Raw genomic sequence first — 27,402 nt, 5'->3', positions numbered from 1 at the left:
ACTAAACAATACTAAACAGTGCACAGGCCTTAACGAGATTGGAGACTATACGCTAGGCCACAAGTCCAAGTTGGGGGATCTCTGTGTACTTTTTACCTGCTGGCTGCCTACGTGCTCTGAAGCATGGCCTCAGTCTCCACTCAATGTCCGCCCAAGAAGCAACAGTCCAAGGAAAATGGTTCTCTGCTACAACCGGGTCGTCTCTTGGTCTTGGGCCCAGTTTGGATCGGGTCACAACCTTCTACTGGTGGTGATCACAGATCTTCCAGTGATGCAGGTCACAGGCTTCTACTGGCGTAGATTACAGACTTCTACTGGCATAGATCATGGTCTTCTACTGGTGCTGGTCAGGGTTCTTCTACTGGCATATGTAACGTCATTCTACTGGCATAGATCACGGTCTACTACTGGTAAGGGTTCTTCTACTTGCTTGAATTGCAGTCGCTTACTGGCATAGATCAAGGTCTTCTACTGGCACCGGTAAGGATTCTTCTACTGGCATAGATCATGGTCTTCTGCTGGCGCTGGTTTACATCAGGCCCTTTCTGAAATCCAACTGCTCCTGTGCACTTCTGCAGCAATGTTGGTTCTAAGCCCCCTTTGCTGCCGCACAACCTTTTCTGGCACATGTTCTAGTAGCAACACACACTCTTCTTGGTCAGGCCTTTTATATTTAGTAACTATGACACACATGTCACCTCACCCTGAGTCTCTTGTAAACACGTCCCTTGAGGAGACACACACTCAACTCTTTAGTTCCTGTTTGCTCTTAATACCTTTGACCAGAAGATGGCAATGTTTACTTCCATTTGAATTCTGCATCTCCTTACATATGTAATATATTCATAAAGGCCACATATCAATATATAGAACAATAAAATCCAATGTCTAAGGGCTGGTTCACACTAAGCGACAGCGACAACGAGATCGCTGTTACGGCACCTTGTAAGTCGCTGTTATGATCGCTGCTTAGCTGTCAAACACAGCAGCCGAAGCAGCGATCATAACCGCGAGAGCAGGGAGCCGCGCACACTGCTTAGCGCTGGCTCCTTGCTCTCCTAGCTACAGTACACATCGGGTTAATTAACCCGATGTGTACTGCAGCTACATGTGCAGAGAGCAGGGAGCCGCGCACACTGCTTAGCGCTGGCTCCTTGCTCTCCTAGCTACAGTACACATCGGGTTAATTAACCCGATGTGTACTGCAGCTACATGTGCAGAGAGCCGGAGCCGGCAGCACAGGCAGCGTGAGAGCTGCGGAGGCTGGTAACTAAGGTAAATATCGGGTAACCACCTTGGTTACCCGATGTTTACCCTGGTTACAGCTTACCACAGCTGCCAGATGCCGGCTCCTGCTCCCTGCTCGCTTCATTTCGTCGCTCTCTCGCTGTCACACACAGCGATCTGTGTGTCACAGCGGGAGAGCGGCTTTGAAGAAAACGAACCAGGGCTGTGTGTAACGAGCAGCGATCTCGCAGCAGGGGCCAGATCGCTGCTCAGTGTCACACACAGCGAGATCGCTAATGAGGTCACTTTTGCGTCACCAAAACCGTGCCGTAGCAGCGATTTCGGTAGCGATCTCGCTATGTGTGAAGCACCCCTTAATCCCCATTGATCTTCAGTGATCTTCTTCTGGCAGTGCGGATTAATACTTTTCTTCCATCTCCTCCAATGTCATCTCAGTAAAGTGAAAATAAAAATCTGGTCACAGCCCTGATAAGAGTATTCTTGTAAAATACTTCAAAACAAGTCAACAGGGTCTTTGACAGGACTAATGTACTTTTTTTGTTTCTTGTTATGGGGCTAAGAACTCACGGGCAGGTAGTCACTAATTACCTTCCTGTTCTGTCCGGCACTGATCTCTGCTGACTCACAACGGTCATAGACTGCACCTGTCAGCGATTAACATCAACAGAGCAGCTCCTCCTCTTCCGGTTTGCTCTGCTGACAGAGGATTGCTGCTAACGTCCTACTGATTGATAGCTGACTCCCCGCCATTAGGCCATCAATCAGCATGAGATTAGCGGAAATGCTCTGTCAACAGAGCAGAGCGGAACAGGAGGAGCTGCTCTGTCAATGTGACATCAACGTAGGCCTCAGAATCACCGGCAGGAGCCGTCTTTGCCCGTTCAGAGATTGGCGCCGGGCAGGACAGGCAGATAGTTAGCAACTTTCTGTAAGTTCTTATCCCCATAAGAAAAAAATACAAAAATCCCAGATATCTCCTTTTAAACGGTGAGTCATTTTGTGGTAAGATGATATATTCCCTTTTACTTGGTCAGACTTCTGGAACCGACTGACCATGGATGCATCACTTTACCTTCATAAATTTACACTGGCCCATGTCAGGCTTGGAATTGTGCCTAGTGAACAGTGACGCGGGCACCATGGTGCATTCAAAGAGCCGAATGGCCATATTGCCACTGATGTAATATTGATGACTTAACCAAAGCTTTGGTTATCAATTGTAGATGACCCCCTTCTCGAAGGAAGGTTCTAAAAATGTTGACTTGTCCAATCTCACTGTATATGGACCCCACATGGCCTGCATTAAGGGGCCATGTGAAAGTGGCATTGAAGGGGTATCTAGTGTGGAAACCCATGGTCAAATACCTTAGTTTAGAATTTCCAGTTCATTAGGATCTTAATCATTAGCAAGTGTAAGGAGCAACTACAAAGTTTCTTTATCTCTGGAGGACCTGGCATATAGACAGCTTATTGGTTTTGATGGTGAATGTATAATGCTTAATGGGCTATTCCCATCTCCAAGATCCTATCCCAATATATAGTAGGTATAATAAGAATATTAGAAAATACCTCCAATTAGAAATGTGGTATAGTTTTTCTGATTCACTATATCCCTTACCTCATATGCAGGGCATTGCAGGACCTTAGGTATCCATGGTTACGACCATGCATATAGTGAGTGAATGGTCATAACCAGGGCTACCTAAGGTCCTGCAATGCCCTGCACATGAGGTAAGTGACATAGCTAATCAGGACAATTATACTACATTTATAATTGGAGGTATTTGCTAATATTATTATTACACCTACTACATATTGGGATAGGATCTTGGAGATGGGAATAACCCTTTTAATTTTTCATATGGTCGCTCTACAGGGGAACATGTGTTGCCGGTTTCCTCACAGATTTTACTTCGATTCTGTTTGATGTAATTTTGTATTTTAAATTTGCTTTTCTTTATTTTATGTTTTTAGGGAGCAGAGAGAAAAATCCGAGATGAGGAGCGGAAGCAAAACCGAAAAAAAGGAAAAAGTCAGCCGGCACAAACTCAGTCCACAAATAATTGTAGGTGACAAAATGAATCAAAAAACTGACTTACTGGCAGACAATAATCATTATACTTTTGATCTTTTACTCAAGATTTAAAGGGAACCTGTGATCAGATTCATGAACATCACGTGTTTTATTCTGAAATGAGGACAATGTGTCTTGGATGACTAGTCCAATCCAGTGGACTGACTGAGAAGTCTCTCCCTATGTAGACACATAGGGAGAGACCAGTCAAATGGAGCAAAGCAAGGAAAAGACACTGGAGACTGCATTGGACTAGCCAGCCAAGAAACATAAGATATATCTGGCTGCAATCACAGGTTCTCTTTAAAAAAAAAAAACCTCTAAGAAAAGTTTTTAAGCGTTTAATTTATATTTTTATTAAAATGTATTAGTGAGATAAACAGTATAAACATAAGCAAGTATACAATTGACTTTTATCTTACATAGTGTACAGCTTGTTTCCATGTAGCTTGACCACCAAAGCCTTTCCAAGTGTGTACAGTAATAATATTCCAGGGGAAGAGTTAACTACTAACATACCTGTCAGCTCTTTCTAACCCTTTAATTTCTATTCAGCAGCTGTCTGCACACCTCCCTCAAAGCGGCTGACAGGGCTCTTATCAGTCCTGCTGAATAAAAAAATAGCAAGCCCTAGTGTAGCCCTATACCAGCAGTTTCTGTAGCGCCCCTGAAGCCATCAGGGCACTACAAGGTACTGCATCCTGTCAAAGATGCAGGGCCTACCCCCAGGGACCTGGAAAATCAGTGCCGGTAACAGCAAAACACATTACAATCCCATTTTTTCCCACGTGGGAGAGGACAGACAGTTAGACAGTTAGTAAGTGGAAGTGAGAGGAGACGGATGTAACCGCACTGACAGGAGATTGTAACGGTGACCAGAGGGCCCAGGCGTGGGGTTGCCGGTGGAGTACTCCCGGAACCATAGCACCGACTGGGTACAGAGCCCTAGGTTAGGCAAACGCTCCAGGCAGACCTGATAAAATCTGCACAGTGAGGGGACCATCCAGGACCTCACTGACCTTAGAAGTCTGGGGGCACCAGCAGTGATGGGAGAACAAGGGACCGGAACGGAACACCGACCCTACAGGGTTCACACTGCCGCCGTACGGACTAGAGACTGAGAGACAAACAGGAGGGGACCCCCAGATGCTTCGAGCCACGGGGAACCACCAATTTGAGAAAGGTGCAGGGGAAAGAAGCCACCAGGTCACCAAACTGGCACTGGGACTAAGGGGACCAGTGGTGAGCACCAGCCTTCCTCCAGGTACCAGCCATCCAACTGCTGTGAGTAAAGAGAACCACTTACCCTGCAATCCCTTGTGTGGCCTACCTTCTTTCCGCGCCTAACTCCATCACCTACCCCCTGGGGCCCTGGCCCTACTTGCGGAGGGCCCAACATCCAGGCTGCCGTCAACATCAGCCCCAGCGGAGAGACTGTGCAGCTGCGGTTCTATCTCCATAACCGCAACCCGCAAGTGGCGTCACAACAAACTTTATTAAACATTCCCCTGTGCATAACCCCTTTTTAAAGCGACCCCCAGGGTCACGGAATCGGGCAACGGCCACCCAGTGACACATCCCAGTAGTACATCTCCCGGGACCGAGTACCTCATAGCTCTGGAGCGAATCATTTCCACAGCAGTTTTAATCATTGCTCTTATTTTTTTCAGGTGTGTTCTTGTTCAAATGCCTTGTTATCTCTTTATGTAAAAATAATAGTAACACTGTACACTCAGAACAAGCAGTGACAGACCATTAATGTTTAGTAGTAGAATAACGCCGCTTACCAGAACTGTCACTCAAGGAGGAAGACCTCCCCCCCCCCCCAAGACACAGGAAGTAAGGAGAGATTGCAGAGCTCGGAGCCGCTCATGAGACAACTTAAGAATACTCCTTTTAAGCCTGGTGGAGACCCTGAGGAGGCACTGACTGACTTCTACATTTGGTGTTTTTTAAATCCCTGTGTCTTGATCTCTCCAGAATGTATCCTAGCCATAATACAATATATCAGTTTTCTTTGTCGCTCCATTGGGAGACCCAGACAATTGGGTGTATAGCTTCTGCCTCTAGACGCCACACAAAGTATTACACTTTTAAAAAAGTGTAACCCCTCCCCTCTGCCTATACACCCTCCCGTGGATCACGGGCTCCTCAGTTTTATGCTTTGTGTGGAAGGAGGCACACATCTGTAATAACCTGCAGGTAACGGGATACGCAAGGACTGCACGGAACCACGGGGGTTAATCAATGCAAATTTAATAACATATTGCACAACACAGGTGGAGGAATAGTGCGGGAAAGGAGGGAGAGAAAAGCGGGAATGTGCACAGCAGTAGATATAATGTAATATACATACAACCACTTTGAATAGCTTGTCAAGGGTGGGAAGCCTCAGATTGTACTCCCAAAAGCAAAACACAAAAATCCTTATTAAGCAAAAAAACCCGCAGGGTCCTTGTTACCTTACTTGCATAACACAGTGCAGAGTCTTTTCCTATCTGTCCCTAACTAAAAGTAGTGTGCACACTTAACTGCAGGTTTCAGCGTGGGGTACCTCGTCACCGTTGGGGCCCGTATTCCGCCGGCAGACACCTCTAAAGTTCAGTCTTTGTCCCGTCTCTGTAATTTGCCCGTGCTGTCTGGCTCCTCGCTCCACATCCAGCCTTTCTTGGATCTGTGTCTTGGGGAGATGTCACGCAACACTCAGGTACTTGGACCTTGTTCAGCAGGGCAGAATGCGGCCTTGCCTTCTTCAGCACGTCCGAACACACACACCTCAGCATAAACAGCTACCAAACAAAACTAGCTCCTCCTCACATCCTGTTCAGAACTGTACCAAGTAAATCAAGCAGCAGGGGTTTGTGCCCGCTGTTCATTGTTTTGACAGCAGGTGGCAGCATAACAAGGAAAAGTTCACAGTCTTCTAACCTATATATGTAAATGTTAACAGGTCTTACATTTCCCCCCCTCTTTAACCTCGGCCGTCCCGGCCGATACTCTCCTGAGGCGCTCTGCACAGGGGCACACGGTGGCAACTCCTGCCCTGCTTCACAACCTGTTGCTTGGGAGCCAATGTCTTAAAACAGGATCCAGTGACAGAACACACAAATTCATCTGCCAAGTACCGATCAGGGGGAATACCAGCATTAGCCCGCTCAGTCCGGCGTGGTACTACGGCTAAGTCACCAGACGTCGGCGCCGTATCAGGGAGTACAGTATTCTCGTCCCCATCTCTGGCGATTGGTGACTCCTGCTCTGCAGGAGTGGCACCTGTGTCTTGAACGGATGGGGGCGTGGATCTCTCCCAGTCTGCTGGGTTGGTCGGGGCCCGCCACCATTCTTCATCGTCAGAGCCCTCTTCGAGTGTAACAGGAACGGGCATGGGCACAGTCTCCGAGGTACTTTGTCTGGTCCTGTCTTCTGAATAGCAGGGCCTCAGCATATTGCGATGCAGGATGAGGGTGCTGCCTCTTTGCTCGCCTCTCACTTCGTATACTGATCCGTGGGGCGAGATTCTTCTGATCACAATGTAAGGCTCTGTTTTCCAGCGCTCGCTCAACTTGTATCTCGGGTGCTTCTCTGCAACTAGTACTCGGTCCCCTGGCAAGAACGGGGTTTCACACACAGGTTTCCGCTGTGGATGTGTCTTTTCTTGCAGCCGCTTGGTGACAATTCGATGGATAGTCTCCAGCTGTCGACGGTGACAGTCAACCCAGGAACCCACACTCTGACCTTCACTGATCTCGGGGGGAGCTAGGTTCAGCTCTTCAATGCCTCTTCCGGCTCTTCCAAACAGTAGTACGTATGGGGTGTACCCAGTGGTGGAGTGGACACGATTATTGTACGCCCACACGAGTTCTGCGAGATAGCCGGGCCAGTGATTCTTACGATCATCCTCTAACGTGCGTAGCATTTGTAGGAGGGTCCGGTTAAATCTCTCGCAGGCTCCGTTGCCCTGTGGATGATAAGGCGTAATCCTTGACTTCTGCATTCCGTAAATCCTTTGCAGCTCTCTCATGACACCGCCCTGAAAGCAAGCCCCTTGGTCGGAATGTATTCTTTTAGGGCAGCCGTACACCTGGATAAAGTCATCACTGATGGCTCGAGCAGCTGATTCAGCCGTCTGATCTCTGGTGGGCGTCACCACCGCAAATTTGGAGAAGTGATCTGTCATCACAAGGCAGAACTGATAGCTCCGGTGGGAGTGACCAATCTTCAGATAATCGATCATGAGTACTTCCAATGGCTCTTTGGTTGCAATAGTCTGTACTGGTGCTCGCTGTGGGGGAGCTTTACTTAACTCACAGGAACGGCACAGTTTACAGGCCTTCTCTACTGCCCGAAGCATCTGAGGACAGTATACTATTCTTTGCAACCACTGGTAAGTCTTGTCCGGTCCGAAATGGGCTCCCTTCTCATGCGCCTCTCGGGCCAATGGTACTGCCATCTTCTGGGGTATCACTACTTGCCACCGTACTTCCAACTCTGTAGCTAGGTGCACCTTCCGATACAGCATCCCTTCCTGCACCGACAGCTTATCCCACTGGCTGAGAATCTGGAGGGCCACGTGCGACAGCGTGGCCTGTATTTCCTTTCTAGGCTTGCGCTGCTGGATCACCCACTCTTTCACTTGAAGCAGTTCTGGGTCAGATGACTGGATTTTCACCCATTCCTCTCTGGTTTGGCCAAGCAGGCGTGATGTCGTGCCCGACGTAATTTCCAGCATACGAGCCTCTACCACTTGAGCGGTGAATTTACTGAAGTCCGGAATTTCGTCTTCCTCCAACTGTTCATCTCTCTCCTCCACTGGGGCTTCGGTGGTAACACGAGAAAGGGCATCCGCATTCTGATTTTCATGCTTGGAGCGGTACTGCACATGATAATTGTATCTGGAGAGTCGTGCCAGCCACCTCTGTTCCATTGCTCCCAGTTTGGCGGTGGAGATGTGAGCCAGGGGATTATTATCCGTATAGACTTCAATTTGGGCTCCCGTGAGATATTCCGAGAACCTTTCGGTTATTGCCCATACTAGCGCCAGTAACTCCAGCCGAAAGGAACTATAATTCTCGGGGTTGCACTCGGCTTCCCGTAACGTCCGACTTCCATATGCAATCACCCGTTCAGTACCATTCTGTACCTGGGCCAGTACTGCACCCAGGCCGTAGAGGCTTGCGTCTGTATACAACCGAAAAGGGAGGTTATAGTCTGCATAGGCAAGCACAGGGGCGCTAACCAAGGCCTCTTTCAATCGGTGTAAGGCTTCTGCTTGTCTTGGTCCCCAGCAAATTTTCTGCGCTTTTGGTCCTTTCCCAGTCCCTCGGAGCAATTCGTGCAAAGGTTCTGCCTCCTTCGCGAAATCTTTGATAAAGCGACGGTAATATCCGGCTAGCCCCAGGAAAGCTCGAACCTCCCGCACTGTGCTGGGTGTGGGCCATTGTAGCACTGCTCTCACTTTCCCATCGGAGGGCTGTACGCCGGCTTCTGACTCCTTGTGTCCGAGATATTCAATCTCTTCCTGAAAGATCCGGCATTTTTGTGGTTTCAGTTTAAGCCCATGGGCCCGTAACCGCTGAAACACTTGACCCAGGTTTTCTAGATGTTTTTCGAAAGTTGCAGAATACACTACTATGTCATCCAGGTAAACCAAAGTGGCCTCGAAGTTCATGTCTCCAAGGCAACTTTCCATGAGGCGCTGAAAAGTTCCTGGGGCATTATTTAGTCCAAACGGCATGCGATTGAACTCGAAGAGTCCCATGGGTACAATAAATGCGGTCTTGGCCTTGTCTTTCTCTGCCACAGGGACCTGCCAATATCCGCTGGCCAGATCAAGGGAGGAGAAGTAACGTGCCTTTCCCAGCGCCGACAGGGACTCCTCTATCCGGGGCAGAGGGTAGGAATCACGAACCGTGCATCCATTAAGCTTGCGGTAGTCAACACAGAAGCGGGTAGACCCATCCTTTTTCTTGACCAGCACGATTGGGGCAGCCCATGGACTCTGACTTTCTCTTACCACCCCGCTCTTCAGCATCTGCGCCAAGAGCTCTTTTACCTCTTGGTAGTACTTTGTGGGTATTTGTCTGTACCTTTCCCTGATCGGTGGGGCATCTCCAGTGGGTATTTCGTGCTGAATCTTGTCAGTACAGCCAAAATCTTCTGCGTGACGGGAGAACGTGGCTTGATTCTCCCAAATAAAGGCTTCTATGGCTTGGGCTTGCTCCGAAGCGAAGGGGCTCAGGTCCACTCCCATCTGCCCTAAGATGACGCGACTGTTCCACTGATCAGTGGGTTTCTCTTTTCTTTCCATAGAAACAGCCCAAGTCCAGGCTTCCCCTGCCATGGGCTGCAATTCAATCGATTCTGCGTTCGCCACCTCTTCAGGCGCCAGGTAGACATGGGCCAGAACAACTCCCGAGGTCAAGGTGTAGGCCTGTTCACCGGTGTTCACGCAACGGAAAGGGTCTCTTCCATTTCTTACTGTTGCTAAAGTGCGAGCCACCAACGGTTCATCTCCGTTCTCTTCACCACGGTAAGGCTCCACCAACACCTCCATCCCCTCGATTGTACGGTGGGCTCCAACTGGCAAGGTGAGGACTGTCTCACGATGTGGAGGTAGAGTAATTGTTGTCTGTCTTGGAACTCGAACCCTCCCCACCGGGTAGCGGCTCCCACCATTCCTCCACAGTCCTCAGGCACGGATAAGGTGTTGGAAGACCTTTTGGGCGGGCCTGTTAGCAACTGTCGTCTTCCAGTAATCACAGCCCCCCTTGTTGAAGAGCAACTGGTCTAATTCTTTCAGGACGTTCATACCCACGATAGCCGGCACCTCTCTGTCGTACCGGCCCTCCGTTAACACAATCCCTTTTTTGCCTAAGTTCTGGCCACATGCACGTATGTTCATCCACACGACCCCTACAACCGGAATGGGAAGATTGTTTGCAGCCCTCAGTTTGATATGTGCCCCTTTGTCAATGGATACAGTTTGTCCAAAATGTTGGTAGAAGAACTGTTCTGGCATGGTGGTCACTTGGGACCCAGTATCCATCAAGCATCTTACTTCTTTCCCTTCAAATTCGGCCATGATCGTCGGCGTGCTGGCTGCTATATCTTCAGGGCGTTGGTTTTCTCTAAGCTCAGCTGGTCTCCCCGCCATGTGCCCATCCATGGAGGGAGGCACTAGTTTAACGGCGGTCTTTCTTGAGACGTCTTCCTCTCCGGACAGTGTCGGAATAAATGGTTCTGATTTCCACAGTTCCAACACTGGTACTCTCCAGCGGGTCTCGATCGTCTCTGCTCGATCTGTCCCCTCTCTTCTTGATAGCTATGCGTGCGGGTATTTGGCCGCGGTGTTGTCGTTCTTACTTCTGACGCCGGGGCTTGCATATTCTTCAGCAACTCTTGTAGAGCAGTAACAGTCTCTTGTAACTGATCGACTTTAGCCTCAAGTTGGCTCGGTTCTCGGTTTTTCTCACCCGGGACTATCTTATGCATACAAACTTCTCCCCAGGCGTTCTGCGGGTCGCAATTTTCAGTTTGTGCGCGGGAGACTGCTTCTTCCAATATTTCCTGGAAAGTTAGTTTTTTTTTCTACCCTGAGCCGTTCACGGAGGGCACCTTTGATCTTGGGGTTATGTAATCCGCGGAGGAATTGATCTCGCAGGGTACGGTCAGCATAACCGGGGGTTTGTGCTAGCTCTGGCTCTGCTGGAAGCATTTGTCTCATTATTCTCTGGAGTGCATTTGCATACTGTGGCAGACCTTCTTCTTCACCCTGCAGCCTGTAGAACAGTTGCGCCTGTAAATCACCTGCTTCTGGTTTCCCACCATACACTCTCTCAAGAATCTTCACCACCTGCTCTAACGTCTTTCGTTCACTCTCAGGGCGCAATAAAATAGTCTCTTGAGCATGGCCTTCAAGGGCAATCAGCAATATCTCCCCTTGATTTTCTGCAGTCACTCCTGCTACTCTCAACATGCCCCTCACTCTCTGCGCCCAGTCATTGTTGCCAGTAAATTTTGGTATATGGGTCAGCATAGCCCCCAGGGACAGCTGTCTTGCTGGTATTCCCCAATCAGGTTGTATTAGAACACCTCCATCAGCGACACCCCCATCAGCGACACCCCCCTGTCCGTCCATTGTTCCGTACCAGCCTGCGTATCCTGCCGACTACGCCAAATGTAATAACCTGCAGGTAACGAGAAACGCAAGGACTGCACGGAACCACGGGGGTTAATCAATGCAAATTTAATAACATATTGCACAACACAGGTGGAGGAATAGTGCGGGAAAGGAGGGAGAGAAAAGCGGGAATGTGCACAGCAGTAGATATAATGTAATATACATACAACCACTTTGAATAGCTTGTCAAGGGTGGGAAGCCTCAGATTGTACTCCCAAAAGCAAAACACAAAAATCCTTATTAAGCAAAGAAAACCGCAGGGTCCTTGTTACCTTACTTGCATAACACAGTGCAGAGTCTTTTCCTATCTGTCCCTAACTAAAAGTAGTGTGCACACTTAACTGCAGGTTTCAGCGTGGGGTACCTCGTCACCGTTGGGGCCCGTATTCCGCCGGCAGACACCTCTAAAGTTCAGTCTTTGTCCCGTCTCTGTAATTTGCCCGTGCTGTCTGGCTCCTCGCTCCACATCCAGCCTTTCTTGGATCTGTGTCTTGGGGAGATGTCACGCAACACTCAGGTACTTGGACCTTGTTCAGCAGGGCAGAATGCGGCCTTGCCTTCTTCAGCACGTCCGAACACACACACCTCAGCATAAACAGCTACCAAACAAAACTAGCTCCTCCTCACATCCTGTTCAGGACTGTACCAAGTAAATCAAGCAGCAGGGGTTTGTGCCCGCTGTTCTTTGTTTTGACAGCAGGTGGCAGCATAACAAGGAAAAGTTCACAGTCTTCTAACCTATATATGTAAATGTTAACAGGTCTTACACATCCACTCATGCATTCTCATACATAGTTATGACGGATGGAAGAAAAGAGGACCCCGATGGGGTCCCCGGCATGTTCCCTTCTCATCCCACTATGTTGGCGGTGTTGTTAAGGTTGAGGTACTCATTGCGGGTACAGAGGCTGGAGCCACATGCCGTCTCCTTCACCATCCCTTATGCGGCTCTGGGAGAAGTGGGATCCTAAGCGGTCATCCACGTGCTGGGACCGTGCTCCATCCGCAGCCCCTGGTAGAACCTGCCGGTCCGGAGCTTCTTCACCCCCAGGGACCGGGCCCTGCAACTGGAAGGTACTCTGTGTCCCCATGTGTGGACTGTACAGGGAGGGAGGTCGCTCCTTCTCCCCGGAAGCCGCGGTAGTTCCGTCCGTAGTTTTTTCCGGCGGACTTCCGCGCCGGCTGTGCCTGCTTGTCGGGCACGGCCTTAAATTTAGTCCCCGGCTTCGCCGCGGCCTAGTCGAGCAAAATCCCGCCCCCGGGCCTGCCTGTCAGGGGTTAGGGCGGGATTACCGACGTGATGTCGGCTCTGAGGGCTGGAGCATCTTTGCATGTCTCCCCCCACCCTCATTGACCACTTGGGGACTCCAGATTCCCGCTCTTTGCTGGCGCCGCCCTCGGCTCCACACCCCCCTGAGAGCTCCGGCAGCCATTTTTAGCATTCTGCCGGTGTATGCTACTCAGTGGCAAAGCTCTGCAGCTCTTGGGGACCCACAACAGGGAATCTGGAGGACACACTCCGCTCGTTAGCGGTTGGTAAGCCACACCGGTCACCCGGTGTTGGTCCCCCTAGGGTGCCGATATATATATAGATATATATATATCTGTTTGGAAAGGCTGTATACCCTTTTCCCATATAACCTCAGTGGTCACTCTCCTAGGAGACAACAGCATGTCGTCCACAAGGAGCAAAGCTACTAAGGCACAGACTTTTTTCGCGGCCTGTACCTCTTGTGGGGCTATGTTGCCTGTGGGATCCACCTACCCCCACTGTGATCAATGCTCGACTCCTGCCACGCTTGCTCAGCCGGAGCCTCGGGCACTTGTGGGCCCCTCGGCTCATGTAGATCCCCCGGCTCCCCCTGAGCAGTCTGCAGGGACAGAGTCACCGTCATTGGCCTCTTTCGCTGCGACACTCTCCCAGTCACTTTCTCAATCCATTGCACAGTCTATGGACAAATGGTCATCTAAGCTCCTTGAGGCTTTGCAGTCCAGACCGGGCCCTTCACAGGCCCCGGCCCCTGTTAGTTTGTCTCCTCCAGGCCCCTCTCTGTCCGCGCCGCTGCGCGCTCCCAGGATAGCCTCTAGGTCCCAGGTGGAGGACTCCTGCCCGGATCGCAGCCCCAGGCCGGCTAAGCGGCCTCGCTTGGACTCTTCCCCGGCCTCCTCACGCTGCTCTGGATCCCAGCTTGATGACTCTCAGAAAGACGAGGCGGACGTGGGAACTCAGGGCTCTGACCCTGACTTTACCCTTAACCTTGATGCCCCTGAGGGGGACGCCTTGGTAAATGATCTTATCTCGTCCATCAACCAGGTGCTGGATCTCTCACCCCCACCTCCTCCTGCAGAGGAGCCGGCTTCTCAGCAGGAGAAACACCAATTTCGATTCCCCAAACGTACGCGCAATACGTTTTTTGATCACTCTAACATCAGGGACGCTGTCCAGAAGCCCAGAGCGGTCCCGGACAAGCGCTTTGCTAAACGGCACACTGACACGCGTTACCCCTTTTCACCTGAAGTCGTTAAGGGCTGGGCACACTCTCCCAAGGTGGATCCTCCAGTCTCTAGATTGGCTGCTAGGTCCGTTGTCTGTTGCCAATGGCGCATCCCTGAAGGATGCCACTGACAGACAGATAGAGCTCTTGGTGAAGTCTATTTATGAGGCCACGGGCGCGTCTTTCGCCCCGGCCTTTGCGGCCGTGTGGGCTCTCCAAGCTATCTCGGCATGTCTGACTGAGATTAATGCCATCACACGGAATTCTGCTCCGCAGGTTTCTTCCTTGACCTCTCAGGCATCAGCATTTTCGTCCTACGCCATGAACGCCGTCCTGGACTCCGCTAGCCGTACGGCTGTGGCATCCGCTAACTCCGTGGCAGTCCGCAGGGCCATGTGGCTGCGCGAATGGAAAGCAGACTCTGCTTCTAAAAGGTTCTTAACTGGTTTGCCTTTTTCTGGCGACCGTTTGTTTGGCGAACGGTTGGATGAGATTATTAAGGAATCCTCGGGAAAGGACTCCTCCTTACCCCAGTCCAAACCTCAGAGACCTCAGCAGAGAAAAATCCAATCGAGGTTTCGGTCCTTTCGTCCCTCCGCCAAGACCCAATCCTCGTCGTCCAACCGGCCGGAGAAAGGCCAGAGGAACTCCTATGCATGGCGGTCCAAGTCACGCCCCCAAAAGGCCGCGGGAGGCACTGCCTCCAAGACGGCCTCCACATGACTCTCGGCCTCATCTAACCACATCCTCGATCGGTGGCAGGCTCTCCCGCTTTGGCGACGCCTGGTGGCCACACGTTCAAGACCGATGGGTGAGAGACATTCTGTCTCATGGTTACAGGATAGAGTTCAACTCTCGTCCTGCGGCTCGTTTCTTCCGAACCTCCCCACCCCCCGCACAGGCCGACGCACTTTTTCAGGCAGTGGACGCTCTAAAGATAGAGGGAGTTGTGATTCCCATTCCCCTTCAGGAACGTGGTCGCGGATTTTACTCCAACTTGTTCGTGGTGCCAAAAAAGGACGGGTCATTTCGTCCCGTTCTGGACCTCAAGCTGCTCAACAGACATGTGAGAACCAGACGGTTTCGGATGGAATCTCTCCGCTCGGTCATCGCCTCGATGTCACAAGGAGACTTCCTAGCATCGATCGACATCAAAGATGTTTATCTCCATGTGCCGATCGCACCCGAACATCAACGTTTCCTGCGTTTTGCCATCGGGGACGAACACCTCCAGTTCGTGGCATTGCCTTTCGGCCTGGCGACAGCCCCACGGGTTTTCACCAAAGTCATGGCATCCGTCGTGGCGGTCCTCCACTCTCAGGGCCACTGAGTGATCCCTTACTTGGACGATCTCCTAGTCAGGGCCCCTTCTCTGGTGGCGTGTCAACGAAGTCTTACCGTCACTCTGGCGACTCTCCAGCAGTTCGGGTGGATCATCAATTTCCCGAAATCCAAGTTGACGCCGACCCAATCACTGACTTACCTCGGGATGGAATTTCATACCCAGCCAGCGTTAGTCATGCTACCGCGGGACAAACAGCTTTCTCTGCAGGCGGGGGTGCAGTCACTTCTTCGGAGTCAGTCACACCCCTTAAGGCGCCTCATGCACTTCCTGGGGAAGATGGTTGCAGCTACGGAGGCAGTGCCGTTCGCGCAATTCCATCTACGGCCACTCCAATGGGACATTCTTCGCAAATGGGACAAGAGTGCTGCTTCCCTCGACAAGAACAGCTCTCTTTCCCTCGCAACCAAAACATCACTTCAGTGGTGGCTCCTACCCACATCTCTGGCCCGGGGAAAATCCTTCCTACCCCCAACCTGGGCCGTGGTCACCACGGACGCGAGCCTGTCAGGTTGGGGAGCGGTTTTTCTCCACCACAGGGCTCAAGGAACCTGGACTCCAATAGAATCGTCCCTTCAGATCAATATCCTGGAGATAAGGGCAGTATATCTAGCCCTATTGGCTTTCCATCGGTGGCTGGAGGGCAGGCAGATCCGAATCCAGTCGGACAACGCCACTGCCGTCGCCTACATCAACCACCAAGGCGGCACTCGCAGTCGTCAAGCCTTCCAGGAAGTCCGGCGGATTCTGCAGTGGGTGGAAGACACAGACTCCACCATCTCCGCAGTTCACATCCCGGGCGTAGAAAACTGGGAAGCAGATTTTCTCAGTCGTCAGGGCATGGACGCGGGGGAATGGTCTCTTCACCCAGACGTGTTTCGAGAGATCTGTCGCCGCTGGGGAACGCCGGACGTCGATCTCATGGCGTCATGACACAACAACAATGTCCCGGCCTTCTTGGCACGGTCTCAGGATCACAGAGCATTGGCAGCGGACGCTTTGGTCCAGGATTGGTCGCAGTTTCGACTGCCATACGTGTTTCCCCCTCTGGCGATGCTGCCCAGGGTACTACGCAAGATCCGGTCCGAATGCCGTCGCACCATTCTCGTCACTCCAGACTGGCCGAGGCGGTCGTGGTATCCGGATCTGTGGCATCTCACGGTGGGTCAACCGTGGGCACTTCCAGACCTCCCAGACTTGCTGTCACAAGGCCCGTTTTTCCATCTGAATTCTGTGGCCCTCAACCTGACTGCGTGGCCATTGAGTCCTGGCTCCTAGCGTCTTCAGGGTTATCTCAGGATGTCATTGCCACCATGAGACAAGCCAGGAAACCAACGTCCGCCAAGATCTATCACAGGACTTGGCAAATCTTCTTATCCTGGTGCTCTGATAACGGTTTTACTCCCTGGCCGTTTGCATTACCCACATTTCTTTCATTCCTACAATCTGGAATGGACAAGGGTTTGTCCCTCGGCTCTCTCAAGGGCCAAGTGTCGGGGCTCTCCGTGTTTTTTCAAACGCGTCTAGCCAGGCTTCCGCAGGTCCGCACGTTCCTGCAGGGGGTTTGCCACATGGTTCCACCTTACAAACGTCCGTTGGAACCTTGGGATCTTAACAGGGTCCTGACGGCTCTTCAAAAGCCGCATTTTGAGCCGCTGCGGGATGTCTCTCTCTCCCGTCTTTCTCAGAAGGTGGCCTTCCTGGTGGCAGTCACATCACTTCGCAGAGTGTCTGAGCTTGCAGCGCTGTCATGCAAAGCTCCCTTCCTGGTTTTCCACCAGGATAAGGTGGTTCTGCGTCCTGTCCCGGAATTTCTCCCTAAGGTGGTATCCCCTTTTCATCTAAATCAGGATATCTCCTTGCCTTCCTTTTGCCCTAATCCAATTCACCAGTGTGAAAAGGATTTGCACTCTTTGGATCTAGTGAGAGCACTCTGGGTCTACGTGTCTCGCACGGCGCCCCTGCGCCGTTCAGACGCGCTCTTTGTCCTTGTCGCTGGCCAGCGTAAGGGATCTCAGGCCTCCAAGTCCACCTTGGCTCGGTGGATCAAGGAATCGATTCTCGAGGCCTACCGTACTTCTGGGCTTCTGCTCCCTTCAGGGTTGAAAGCCCATTCTACCAGAGCCGTAGGTGCGTCTTGGGCATTGCGGCACCGGGCGACGGCTCAGCAGGTGTGTCAGGCAGCTATGTGGTCTAGTCTGCACACTTTCACGAAGCACTATCAAGTGCATACCTATGCTTCGGCAGACGCCAGTCTAGGTAGGCGAGTCCTCCAGGCGGCGGTTGCCCACCTGTAAGAGGGGGCCGTTTTCGGCTCTTTTTATTGAGGTATTGCTTTACCCACCCAGGGACTGCTCTTAGACGTCCCAATTGTCTGGGTCTCCCAATGGAGCGACAAAGAAAAAGGGAATTTTGTTTACTTACCGTAAATTCCTTTTCTTCTAGCTCCTATTGGGATACCCAGCACCCGCCCCTGTGCCCTTCGGGCTGGTTGTTCTTTTGTGTACACATGTTGTTGATGTTGATTTGTTCTTTGGGTTCATGGTCTTCAGTTCTCCGAACATCCTTCGGATTGAATTTACCCTAGACCAACTTATAAGTTTTCTCCTTCCTGCTTTTGCACCAAACTGAGGAGCCCGTGCTCCACGGGAGGGTGTATAGGCAGAGGGGAGGGGTTACACTTTTTTTAAAAGTGTAATACTTTGTGTGGCCTCCAGAGGCAGAAGGTATACACCCAATTGTCTGGGTCTCCCAATAGGAGCTAGAAGAAAAGGAATTTACGGTAAGTAAACAAAATTCCCTTTTTTCCTGTTATGCTCCTTTGAGTGGGGAATATAGATTTGATCCTATGAAAATATTAACTTTTATTATAAATATTGATTGAGGGCCACAAATATAAGTGAGTCCGTGAAGCTTTTTAAGAGTTGCATCTGGTATAGGACTATATGGGTATGTTCTCACAAGGTTGATACGATTTTCTATCTGAATTTTCTAGGCAATAAAAATGAGCTTGGTATTGGAGTAACAGCAAAGCAAATGACATTTGAAAACAATCTCATCCTTGTGTTGCTGTAAGGGGGAACCAGGTGATGGCCGATAGGGCTCTACTCCCCTACATTAGTTTGAACTGGTACATTTGTTCCGCCCCAGCTGGGGGGTGCAACGGTTACTTGAGTCTTCAGGGGTACGTCCGTCACCCCACTGCTGGTCACTATCGGGGACATAGCAGAAGTACACGTCACACTGAGAAATTCCTTGCAACACAACAACAAACACTTTATTTTACCTCCAGTTTTCTGGACAGACATGGACATACAATCCCATTCTGCTGCTGATGTTCTGCTTGGTTACTTTTCCTGTCTAGCCCTCGCCGTCCAGTGAATGAGTCCAAACCTGCACTTTTCCCCGTTTCTTATCTTTGAGGCTTCCCGTATCCTTCAACACCTTGGATGGTGTCAAGGTAGCCCAACACGAGGGGAGCCTTAAGGTACCATCACACTAAGGCTCCTTTCACATTGCGTTTTACCTTCCGCTCACAGGTCCCGTCGGAGGATCCGTCCGAACCGCCCCTCACCCACTCTGCCAAGCGTGTTCCAGACGCATGCGCCCGACAGGGCCATTCACTGCTATGGAGCGTACTGCGTTAGCGTGTGCTCTGTTTTGTGCCATTTTGTGCATATATATACGTTTCTGCAGACGGACACCCGAACGTAGGTGGACTACGTTCGGGTGTCCGTCTGCAGAAACGTATATGTGCAAAAAATGGCACAACATAGAGCACACGCTAACGCAGTATGCTCCATAGCAGTGAATGGCCCTGTTGGGCGCATGCATCCAGAACACACACTGCAGAGTGGGGGAGGGGCGGTTCGGACGGATGCTCCGACGGGATCTGTGAGCGGAAGGTAAAACGCAATGTGAAAGGGGACTAAGCGACTCTCCAGCGATCCCACCAGCGATCTGACCTGGCAGGGATCACTGGAGCGTCGCTACATGGTCGCTGGTGAGCTGTCCAACGGGCAGATCTCCACAGCGATCAGAGATCAACCTCCAGCGACCAGTGTAACAACGCTGTTCTTCGTAACCATAGTACACATCGGGTTACTAAGCAAAGCGCTTTGCTTATAGTTACCTGATGTGTACCTTGGCTATGTGAGCAGGAAGCCGGCTTCAAGAAGCTGCGGATGCTAGTAACCAAGGTAAATATCGAGTAACCAAGTAAAGCCTTTGCTTGGTTACCCGATATTTACCTTGGTTTCCAGCGTCAGCAGAAGCCGGCTCCTGCTCCCTGCACATTCAGTTCGTTGCTCTCTCGCGGTCACACACAGCAATGTGTGCTTCACAGCGGGAGAGCAACAACTAAAAAATGGTCCAGGACATTCAGCAACGACCGGCAACCTCACAGCAGGGGCCAGGTTGTTGCTGGATGTCACACACCGCAACATCGCTAGCAAGCTCACTGTTGCGTCACAAATACCGTGACTCAGCAGCGATGTTGCTAGCGATGTCGCTTAGTGTGACGGTACCTTTAGGCTCAAGACACATCGGAAGAGACTTCCCGGTTGCAGGACGGAGCCCACACCAGAGCACGTCCACACCTCAGGAAACTCGCTGCAGAACTCCCTTCCTTCCTGGCCTGTCTGACTATCCCACTCTCTGTCACTCCTCCTTCTGTGTTCCAAGTCTCCCAGGTTATATAATAATATTTATTCATTTATATAGTGCTGTTTAATTCTACAGCGCTTTACATACAATAGCAACACTGTCCCCCATTGGGGCTCACAATCTAGGTTCCCTATCAGTATGTTTTTGGGGTGTGGGAGGAAACCGGAATACCCGGTGGAAACCCACTCAAACACGGGGAGAACATACAAACTCCTTGCAAATGTTGTCCTTGGTGGGATTTCAACCCAGGACCCCAGCGCTGCAAGGCTGCAGTGCTAACCACTGAGCCACCATGCCCCCCTAGGTATCTATCTCTGGCCCTGCTATACCTGCACATACTCTTACGATTACTAACAAACTCTATCTATCTTATATCCTACTTAACGTTCCTATGCTTTACACTATACAGTTATACATTAGTCACACATGACAAATTACACATTATGCACTAAAATACAATATGTAATAAAAACACTTAAAACTGTCGGTCGCTAGAGGGCGCTGATCCCTGCACTGCTTCAGCTCTGCTACATCTCCAGCCATACGTATTAACAGCAGCAATAAAACATTAGCTTTAATATACATGATGTATACATCGCAGGAGTGGGGTGATCCGACCACCTCCTATACTGCATACAAGACAGAAGCAGATATGTGCAACTTTTACATTTGCAGCTGATCAATTAAAACTATGGATTTACTCTGCACATTTCACTTTTTTCAATGCATAAGGAAAATCTGCTAAAATATGCAACAAATTTAACTCTTGCAACTCCTTTATTATTAATATGCCTTGCTTTTATAATGCCGTTATTACAGATTCACCATAGATTTGAGGCAAAATCTGATTTATTTATTTTTTCCACTGCATTTACAGACTGGTGATGAGTTGTATGTGATTTATTTTTCCATCCTTCTGACCCTATCCTCTTGTCATTTCTTATCTAGCATCTGATTCCAAATTATCAGCTTTGCCGCTGCAGAAGAAAAGTGATATCACCTTCTTCAAAACAATGTCTGACCTGGAATCCCAGCCCGTCCTCTTCATCCCAGATGTTCACTTTGGAAACTTACAAAGGACCGGACAGGTATTTGATATCCATGTTCTTTAGAGAGTAGTAATATAATGAGGTCCCCACGGGGGCAGGCAGATATTTTATGCTAAATTGCACTTTATATAAATTGGCTTCTTCTATCAATAGATGAATATTGCAAAATGAAAACCTTCTGCAAAGACTGCCTAGAAATGCCTGGGAGCAATTGTAGACTTGTGAATCCCCTTCCTCCATTCAGTTGAAAAGATTATTCCCATTATAGACATTTATGGTATATCCTATGGACATAGCCTGATAGGTCCTGTTCTAGAGAGAGATGCAATCCTACCTATGAAACTTACACCCATCAATGCACACATAGAGAAAATTATCTCTATTTTCTTCCATAGGAGTTCCAAAATTACTGCGGACAAAATTTTCCTGACTCTAAGGGGTACTGTGCACGCTGCGACATCACTACTGCGATATCGTCTGGGTCAAATCGAAAGTGACGCACATCCGGCACCGGTAACGACGTCGCAACGTGTAAAGCCTAGATGTGCCGATAAATCGCAAAAGCGTAAAAAATCGGTGATCTGTGTAGCGGCGGTCATTTTCATAATGTCGCACCAATAGGAGATATCATGTTGTTTCTCGTTTCTGCGGCAGCACACATCGCTGTGTATGAAGCCGCAGGAGCGAGGAACATCTCCTTACCTGCCTCCACCGACTATGCGGAAGGAAGGAGGTGGGTGGGATGTTTACGTCCCGCTCATCTCCGCCCCTCCGCTTCTATTGGCCACCTGCCGTGTGACGTCGCTGTGACGCCGCACAACCCGCCCCCTTAGGAAGGAGGCGGGTCGCAGGGCAGGTAAGTGTGTGTGAAGCTGCCGTAGCGATAATGTTCGCTAAAGCAGCTATCATACGATATTGCATGTGCGACGGGGGCGGGTACTATCGCACTCTGCATCGCTAGCCGATGCTAGCGATGTCGCAACGTGCAAAGTACCCCTAATCCTTCATGTGTGTACTCCTCTTGTGGGTGAGTTCACAGCAGAGCATGCACAATTATCCCAAGAACAGGGCTCCCATGTCCCACCATTTGCGGCAAGGTGCAAAGAGGTGGCCATAGATCCACAATCATCCTGTTTTTAGGATAGAAAACTGGGAACAGAATCCCATCATAGACCACATGGTAGCAGAAAGTGAAATGCAGCACCTTGGTACCTCCAATATTAGACAAGCTAGACAGGGTAGACAGCAATGTGAGCAGCCACTTCGTTCCTCAGCACACCTCCAGTATTCGATCAGAAAGACTTGATGGAAAGCAATGTGAGCATCTTTTTCTTACCATTTTACTTTCTTACCTTATCTGTAGTGTTAATTAGAAAAAAATGATAGACAGTAGTGTGAACAGCCTCATCTTACCTCAGCACCCCTAGTATTTCCAGTATTTGATAAGAAAGGAAGTGAGGACAGCAGTGTCAACAGCCTTTTCTTACTTTAGCACCCTGATATTTCCAGTACTAGACCACACAGACAAGGGTGAACAGCAGCGTGAGCAGCTTCTTCTTACCTCAGCACCCCTCTAGCATTAGTATTATATCTCTAGTATTAGATCAGAATGACAGGGAGTACAGCAGTGTGAGACGCTCATTCTTACATAAGTATCATTTGGTATCTCTAGTATTAAGGGTGCTTTACACGCTGCGACATCGCTAACGATATATCGTCGGGGTCAAGGTGTTTGTGACGGACATCCGGCGTCGTTGGCGACATCGCAGCATCTAACACCTCTGAGCGACCTAAAACGATCGCAAAAGAGCTAAAAATTGTTGGTATTGGAGAGGTCGCTCCAACACCAAAAATCATTCACGGGTGAGTAGCGAGGTTGTCGTTCCTGCGGCAGCACAAATCGCTACGTGTGACACCGCAGGAACGAGGAAACTCACCATACCTGTGTCCTGCCGGCAATGAGGAAGGAAGGAGCTGGGCGAGATGTTTGGCCCGCTCATCTCCGCCCCTCTTCTGCTATTGGCACTTAGAGATGTCGCTGTGACGCCGAACGAGCCGCCCCCTTAGAAAGGAGGCGGTTCTCCGGTCACAGCAACGTCGCTAGGCAGGTAAGTAGTGTGACGGGTGTAAGCGATGTTGTGCGACACTGGCAGCAATTTGCCCGTGTCACACAACGGGGGCAGGTACGCTCGCTGGTGATATCGGTACCGATATCGCAGCATGTAAAGTACCCTTTAGATCAAATAGACAGGGTGGAAAGCAGTGCGACCAGCTTATTTTTACCTCCGCTCCCTGGTATCTCTAGTATTAGATTAATAAAACAGTGTGGACAGCAGTGTGAGAAGCCTTTTCTTACCTCAGCATCCTTGGTATCTTTAGTATTAGATCAGGTAGACTGGGTGGACAGCAGTGTGAGCAGCCACTGTTTACCTCAGCATCCTGGGATTTCCTGTACTAGACCAGATAGACAAGGGTGGACAGCAGTGTGAGCAGCCTCTTCTTACATCAGCACCCCTGGCATCTCCAGTATTAGCACAGAAAGACATGGTGGACAGGAGTGTGCACAGCCTCTTTCTACCTCAGCTTCCATGGCATCTCCAGTATTAGATCAGAGACGGGTTAAGCAGCAGTGGGAACAGCTTCTTATTACCTCAACACCCCTTCTATATCTAGTATTATATTGGAAAAACAGGGTGGACAGCAGTTTTTTGAGCAGCCTCATCTTACCTCAGCATCCTTGGTATCTCTAGTATTAGATCAGGTAGACTGTGTGGACAGCAATGTAAGCAACCTCTTCTTACCTCAGCACCCTGGTATTTCCAGTATTAGACAAGAAAGACCAAGTCGACACAGTGTGAAAGGCCCCTTTTTACATCAGCATCCTTGGTATCTCTAGTATTAGATCAGGTAGACTGTGTGGACAGCAGTGTGAGCAGCCTCCTCTTACCTAAGTTCCCTGGTGTTTCCAGTACTGCTTCAAAGTTGTTTGTACTCATTTACAGAAAACATGTATGTATAAAATGGTATTAGGTAGTTGTAAACTGCTAAATTTATTTACACTCAACTGAGGAAACTTTTGGAAACCTTTTTTGTTTTCTATGATTTCCTCCTATAACATTCATTTTCTATTTAGTGTTCAGTGCTAATCTAATAATCAGTCCCAGGTAATGTTACACCAATGAGAACTGCGCTCCTTTTAAAGGCAATGAAGATGGGTGTCCTTTATATCGCTGATAAGCTGTGATAATGGGAAGGAGTTTTTTGAGTTTTTTATAATCTGTTTCTTCCTTTGCAGGTTTTCTACAATACAGAAGATGAAATTGAAGGGTAAGAGATATAGTCTAAATGTATCATTACTTATTATTAAATGAGCCTTTTAGATTTCCACAGTCTGTCATAAGTATCTGACAGTTTGGGGTTACAAACTATTGGACCTCTGTATATCATAAATAAGGGATCCCTTGGCTCTTCAAATACTTATGTGACACCCTGGCCTATCAGGTCGTCACAGGGTATTGTGTAATCTGCCCTTCTGCACAGTATCCGCATCCTCCTTGGTTACGGATCCCTGTCTGTTGGTGTTGCTAAGAGCCAAGCCAGTCAAAATCCTAGCATCCTAGTAACACTTTGCACCACACCCACCAGACACGCCATTGGGGGGCCTTAAGGGAATAGGGTCACCCACTTGAGGGGTTGGTGAGGGGAGGTGAGAAGTGTCAAAACAGGGGAGTTGTGAGGTGACTCTTGAGAAGAGAGGTCACAGGTTGGGAGCTGGGCTCCTCAGTACTAGGTGTCAGACGTTGGTCTGGATCTGGTAGGAGCTGGAACCCCGGTCGCAGGGGATCGTGTCAATGGGCACGGATCTGCCGAGGATGGCAGCCGGCGACCTTGAGCCATCTCCGGGCAGGGGCTAGGGCACAATGGGGTACGTGGACCCTAGGCCGGGAAGTACCTTCACGCAGCCCAGTAATTTACCCGACGGCGGTGAAGTCTTCAGGATTCATCCCTCACCCGCTTCAAAATCAGGGTACTAGCACACCGATGGGATAGGACTTTCCCAAATACAGTCCAGAAAATCCCGAGCGTGAACCCTGAGAGCAAGCTCACTCCGTTAGTCATACGGGTGAGCGGGACCCGACTAGTTCCACACTATAGGGTCCAACTAGTGACAAAGGTGCCACGGAAAAGGTCACAGGCTAACAAGCAACACCAAGGGGCACGGATCCACGCGTGCTCCCTCCCTGCAGCAGCGGTGCTCAGAATTCTGGTTTACAAGGTGTCAGTGTCAGTGTCAGTAGTCCTGGACTGAGTAAGTACGCAGTAACCCCCTACTTCCCAACGGCACTCCTTCACCACCATCACCGAGCTCCCGGGGCAAAAAAACCCTACTCACGGAGGAGTTAAACATCTTGCTGCCTTACCACCGCCACCGGGTGTCCCTAACAGCAGCGGTGGTACCCTATCTTACCACGCACCGTGGGTGGCGTCGCGAACTTCTAATCCCACGGTACATAGCCCCCCTTCATCAAGTGGCCGCGCGACCGCCGGGTCCGGAGACCCCTTGAGCCACCGCGGATCCGGATCCGAGCAGCAGCTCGGCTGCACACTTGCGTAGACCAGAATGAGGAGTGTGGCCCTCTTTCCTATTCCTGGGAGACCGGGTCTTGATACCCACTTTTTCCCCATCGGTGGAGGTCCCTGAGGCTATGTCATAAATATAAGCAGTGAGTAAACACACTTAAAGGGAACCTGTCAGCAGATTTGGTGACTATAAGCTGCGGCCACCACCAGTGGGCTCTTATATACAGCGTTCTAACATGCTGTATATAAGAGCCCAGGCCGCTGTGTAGAACGTAAAAATCACTTTATAATACTCACCTAAGGGGCATTGCAGTGCAGACTGGTCGGATGGGTGTCTCCGTTCTCCGGTACCGGCGCCTCCTCTTTCGACCATCTTTGTCCTCCTTCTTCTGAAGCCTGGGTGCATGATGCGTCCTACGTCATCCACACTAGCCAGCATTGAGATTTTGAGCAGGTGCACTTTAATCTGCACTTTGGTCTGCACTGCACCGCCCCTTAGGTGAGTATTATAAAGTGATTTTTATGTTCTACACAGCGGCCTGGGCTCTTTTATATATGTGCCGCCCTGTGCTCGGCAGCCATGCTGCTCAGGTCCGGACCTTCAGTGGGTGGCTCGAGGGTCTCCGGACCCGGGGGGGGATCCTGCGGTCACTCCAATCAAAAAGGGGTTGGCGGTTTGTTGACGTAGATGTACGGCCGGAGCCGTGTTTAAGTTCGTGACGCCACCCACAGGTTGTGGTGAAGGTGGACACCACCGCTGCAGTTACGGGGCACCCGGGGAAGATGTTGCGCAGCAAGTTGTTAACCCCTCCGTGGGTAGGGATGGTGGCCCCGGGACCCGTTGGGGAATTTGGGCGGTGCAGGGAGATGGGCGGCCTGAGGGCACTGATGTACTCACTATTAGTAAACACATGAGTCTCTGGTAAACCAAGGTGATGGTGGTCGGTGTCCGCAGCCGGCTGCAGTCTGGTCCCCCACCGGGTTGGTGGTCTCTGTCTTTCTCCCGCACCTGTTTTGTGATGGTGGACTACCTGCGCTTGCAACTTCAGGAGTCCGCTCCCCGGCTTGTGGTTGCCAGAGGAGCCCTTTGCCCGCAGACGCTGGCCCGTGGGATCTCTCAGCCGTGGCGGTGGCTTTCTATCCCCCTAATTGGGCTGTTGCCTTCTGTCAGGACTTTGGGTGGGACAGGACCTATAGTCCTGGCCGCAATCAGTTAATTAGCTAGCCCCCAGTAGCTTCTGGACCTAGCTTCAGGGTCTGAGTACTCCCCCTCTGTGCTCCGATTTCCGAGTCGGTTCCCCAGGTTGGTACCGGCGGGCCACTACCCTGTCCCGGTCCACCTTGGTTCCATCGAGCCGTCTTCCCGGCTCCTGCAGACAGAGGCCTCTATCTGCCTCCTAGCCAAAGGTACCCGGGCTACTACCCTGGCACCTGTCAGTCTGCTACAGGCCTGTCACACAGGCCTGACCGCCTCCACTCAACTCTCAAACTGATCTGCTGTCTTTTCCCGCCTCAGGCCATTCGAACTCCTCGGTGGGTGTGTCCAACCGCCTGGCTCTGCCCCCTGGTGTGTCCATCATGCACTGAGGGGGGTGACTAGGGTTTAAATGTTTGTCTGCTGTCACCCTGTTAGGGGACTGGTGTAATGTGCGGCCCTATCTGTGACTACCTGGCTAGTCCAGGGCGTCACATATACATCATGTTAGAATGCTTTAATAGTATTAATGTTGGATTTTTGGATCCTGAAAAGGCCATGGATTGTGTTGGAGTC

The 27,402-nt window shown here is 50.4% G+C and overlaps 1 protein-coding gene across 1 annotated transcript in view; it reads left to right on the top strand.

Moving 5' to 3' along the window:
- Positions 1-27,402, top strand: part of GRHL2 (grainyhead like transcription factor 2) — a 213,684-nt gene that overhangs the window by 155,794 nt on the left and 30,488 nt on the right. Inside the window, exons 10-12 of the mRNA XM_075353034.1 lie at positions 3,223-3,313; positions 20,950-21,089; positions 24,346-24,377. Coding sequence (XP_075209149.1) covers positions 3,223-3,313; positions 20,950-21,089; positions 24,346-24,377 — 263 coding nt within the window. The remainder of the gene's footprint in view (positions 1-3,222; positions 3,314-20,949; positions 21,090-24,345; positions 24,378-27,402) is intronic.

The sequence above is a fragment of the Anomaloglossus baeobatrachus genome, chromosome 6 (assembly GCF_048569485.1).
Source record: "Anomaloglossus baeobatrachus isolate aAnoBae1 chromosome 6, aAnoBae1.hap1, whole genome shotgun sequence".
Lineage (NCBI taxonomy): Eukaryota > Metazoa > Chordata > Amphibia > Anura > Aromobatidae > Anomaloglossus > Anomaloglossus baeobatrachus.
This window is presented reverse-complemented; position numbering and strand designations above follow the sequence as displayed.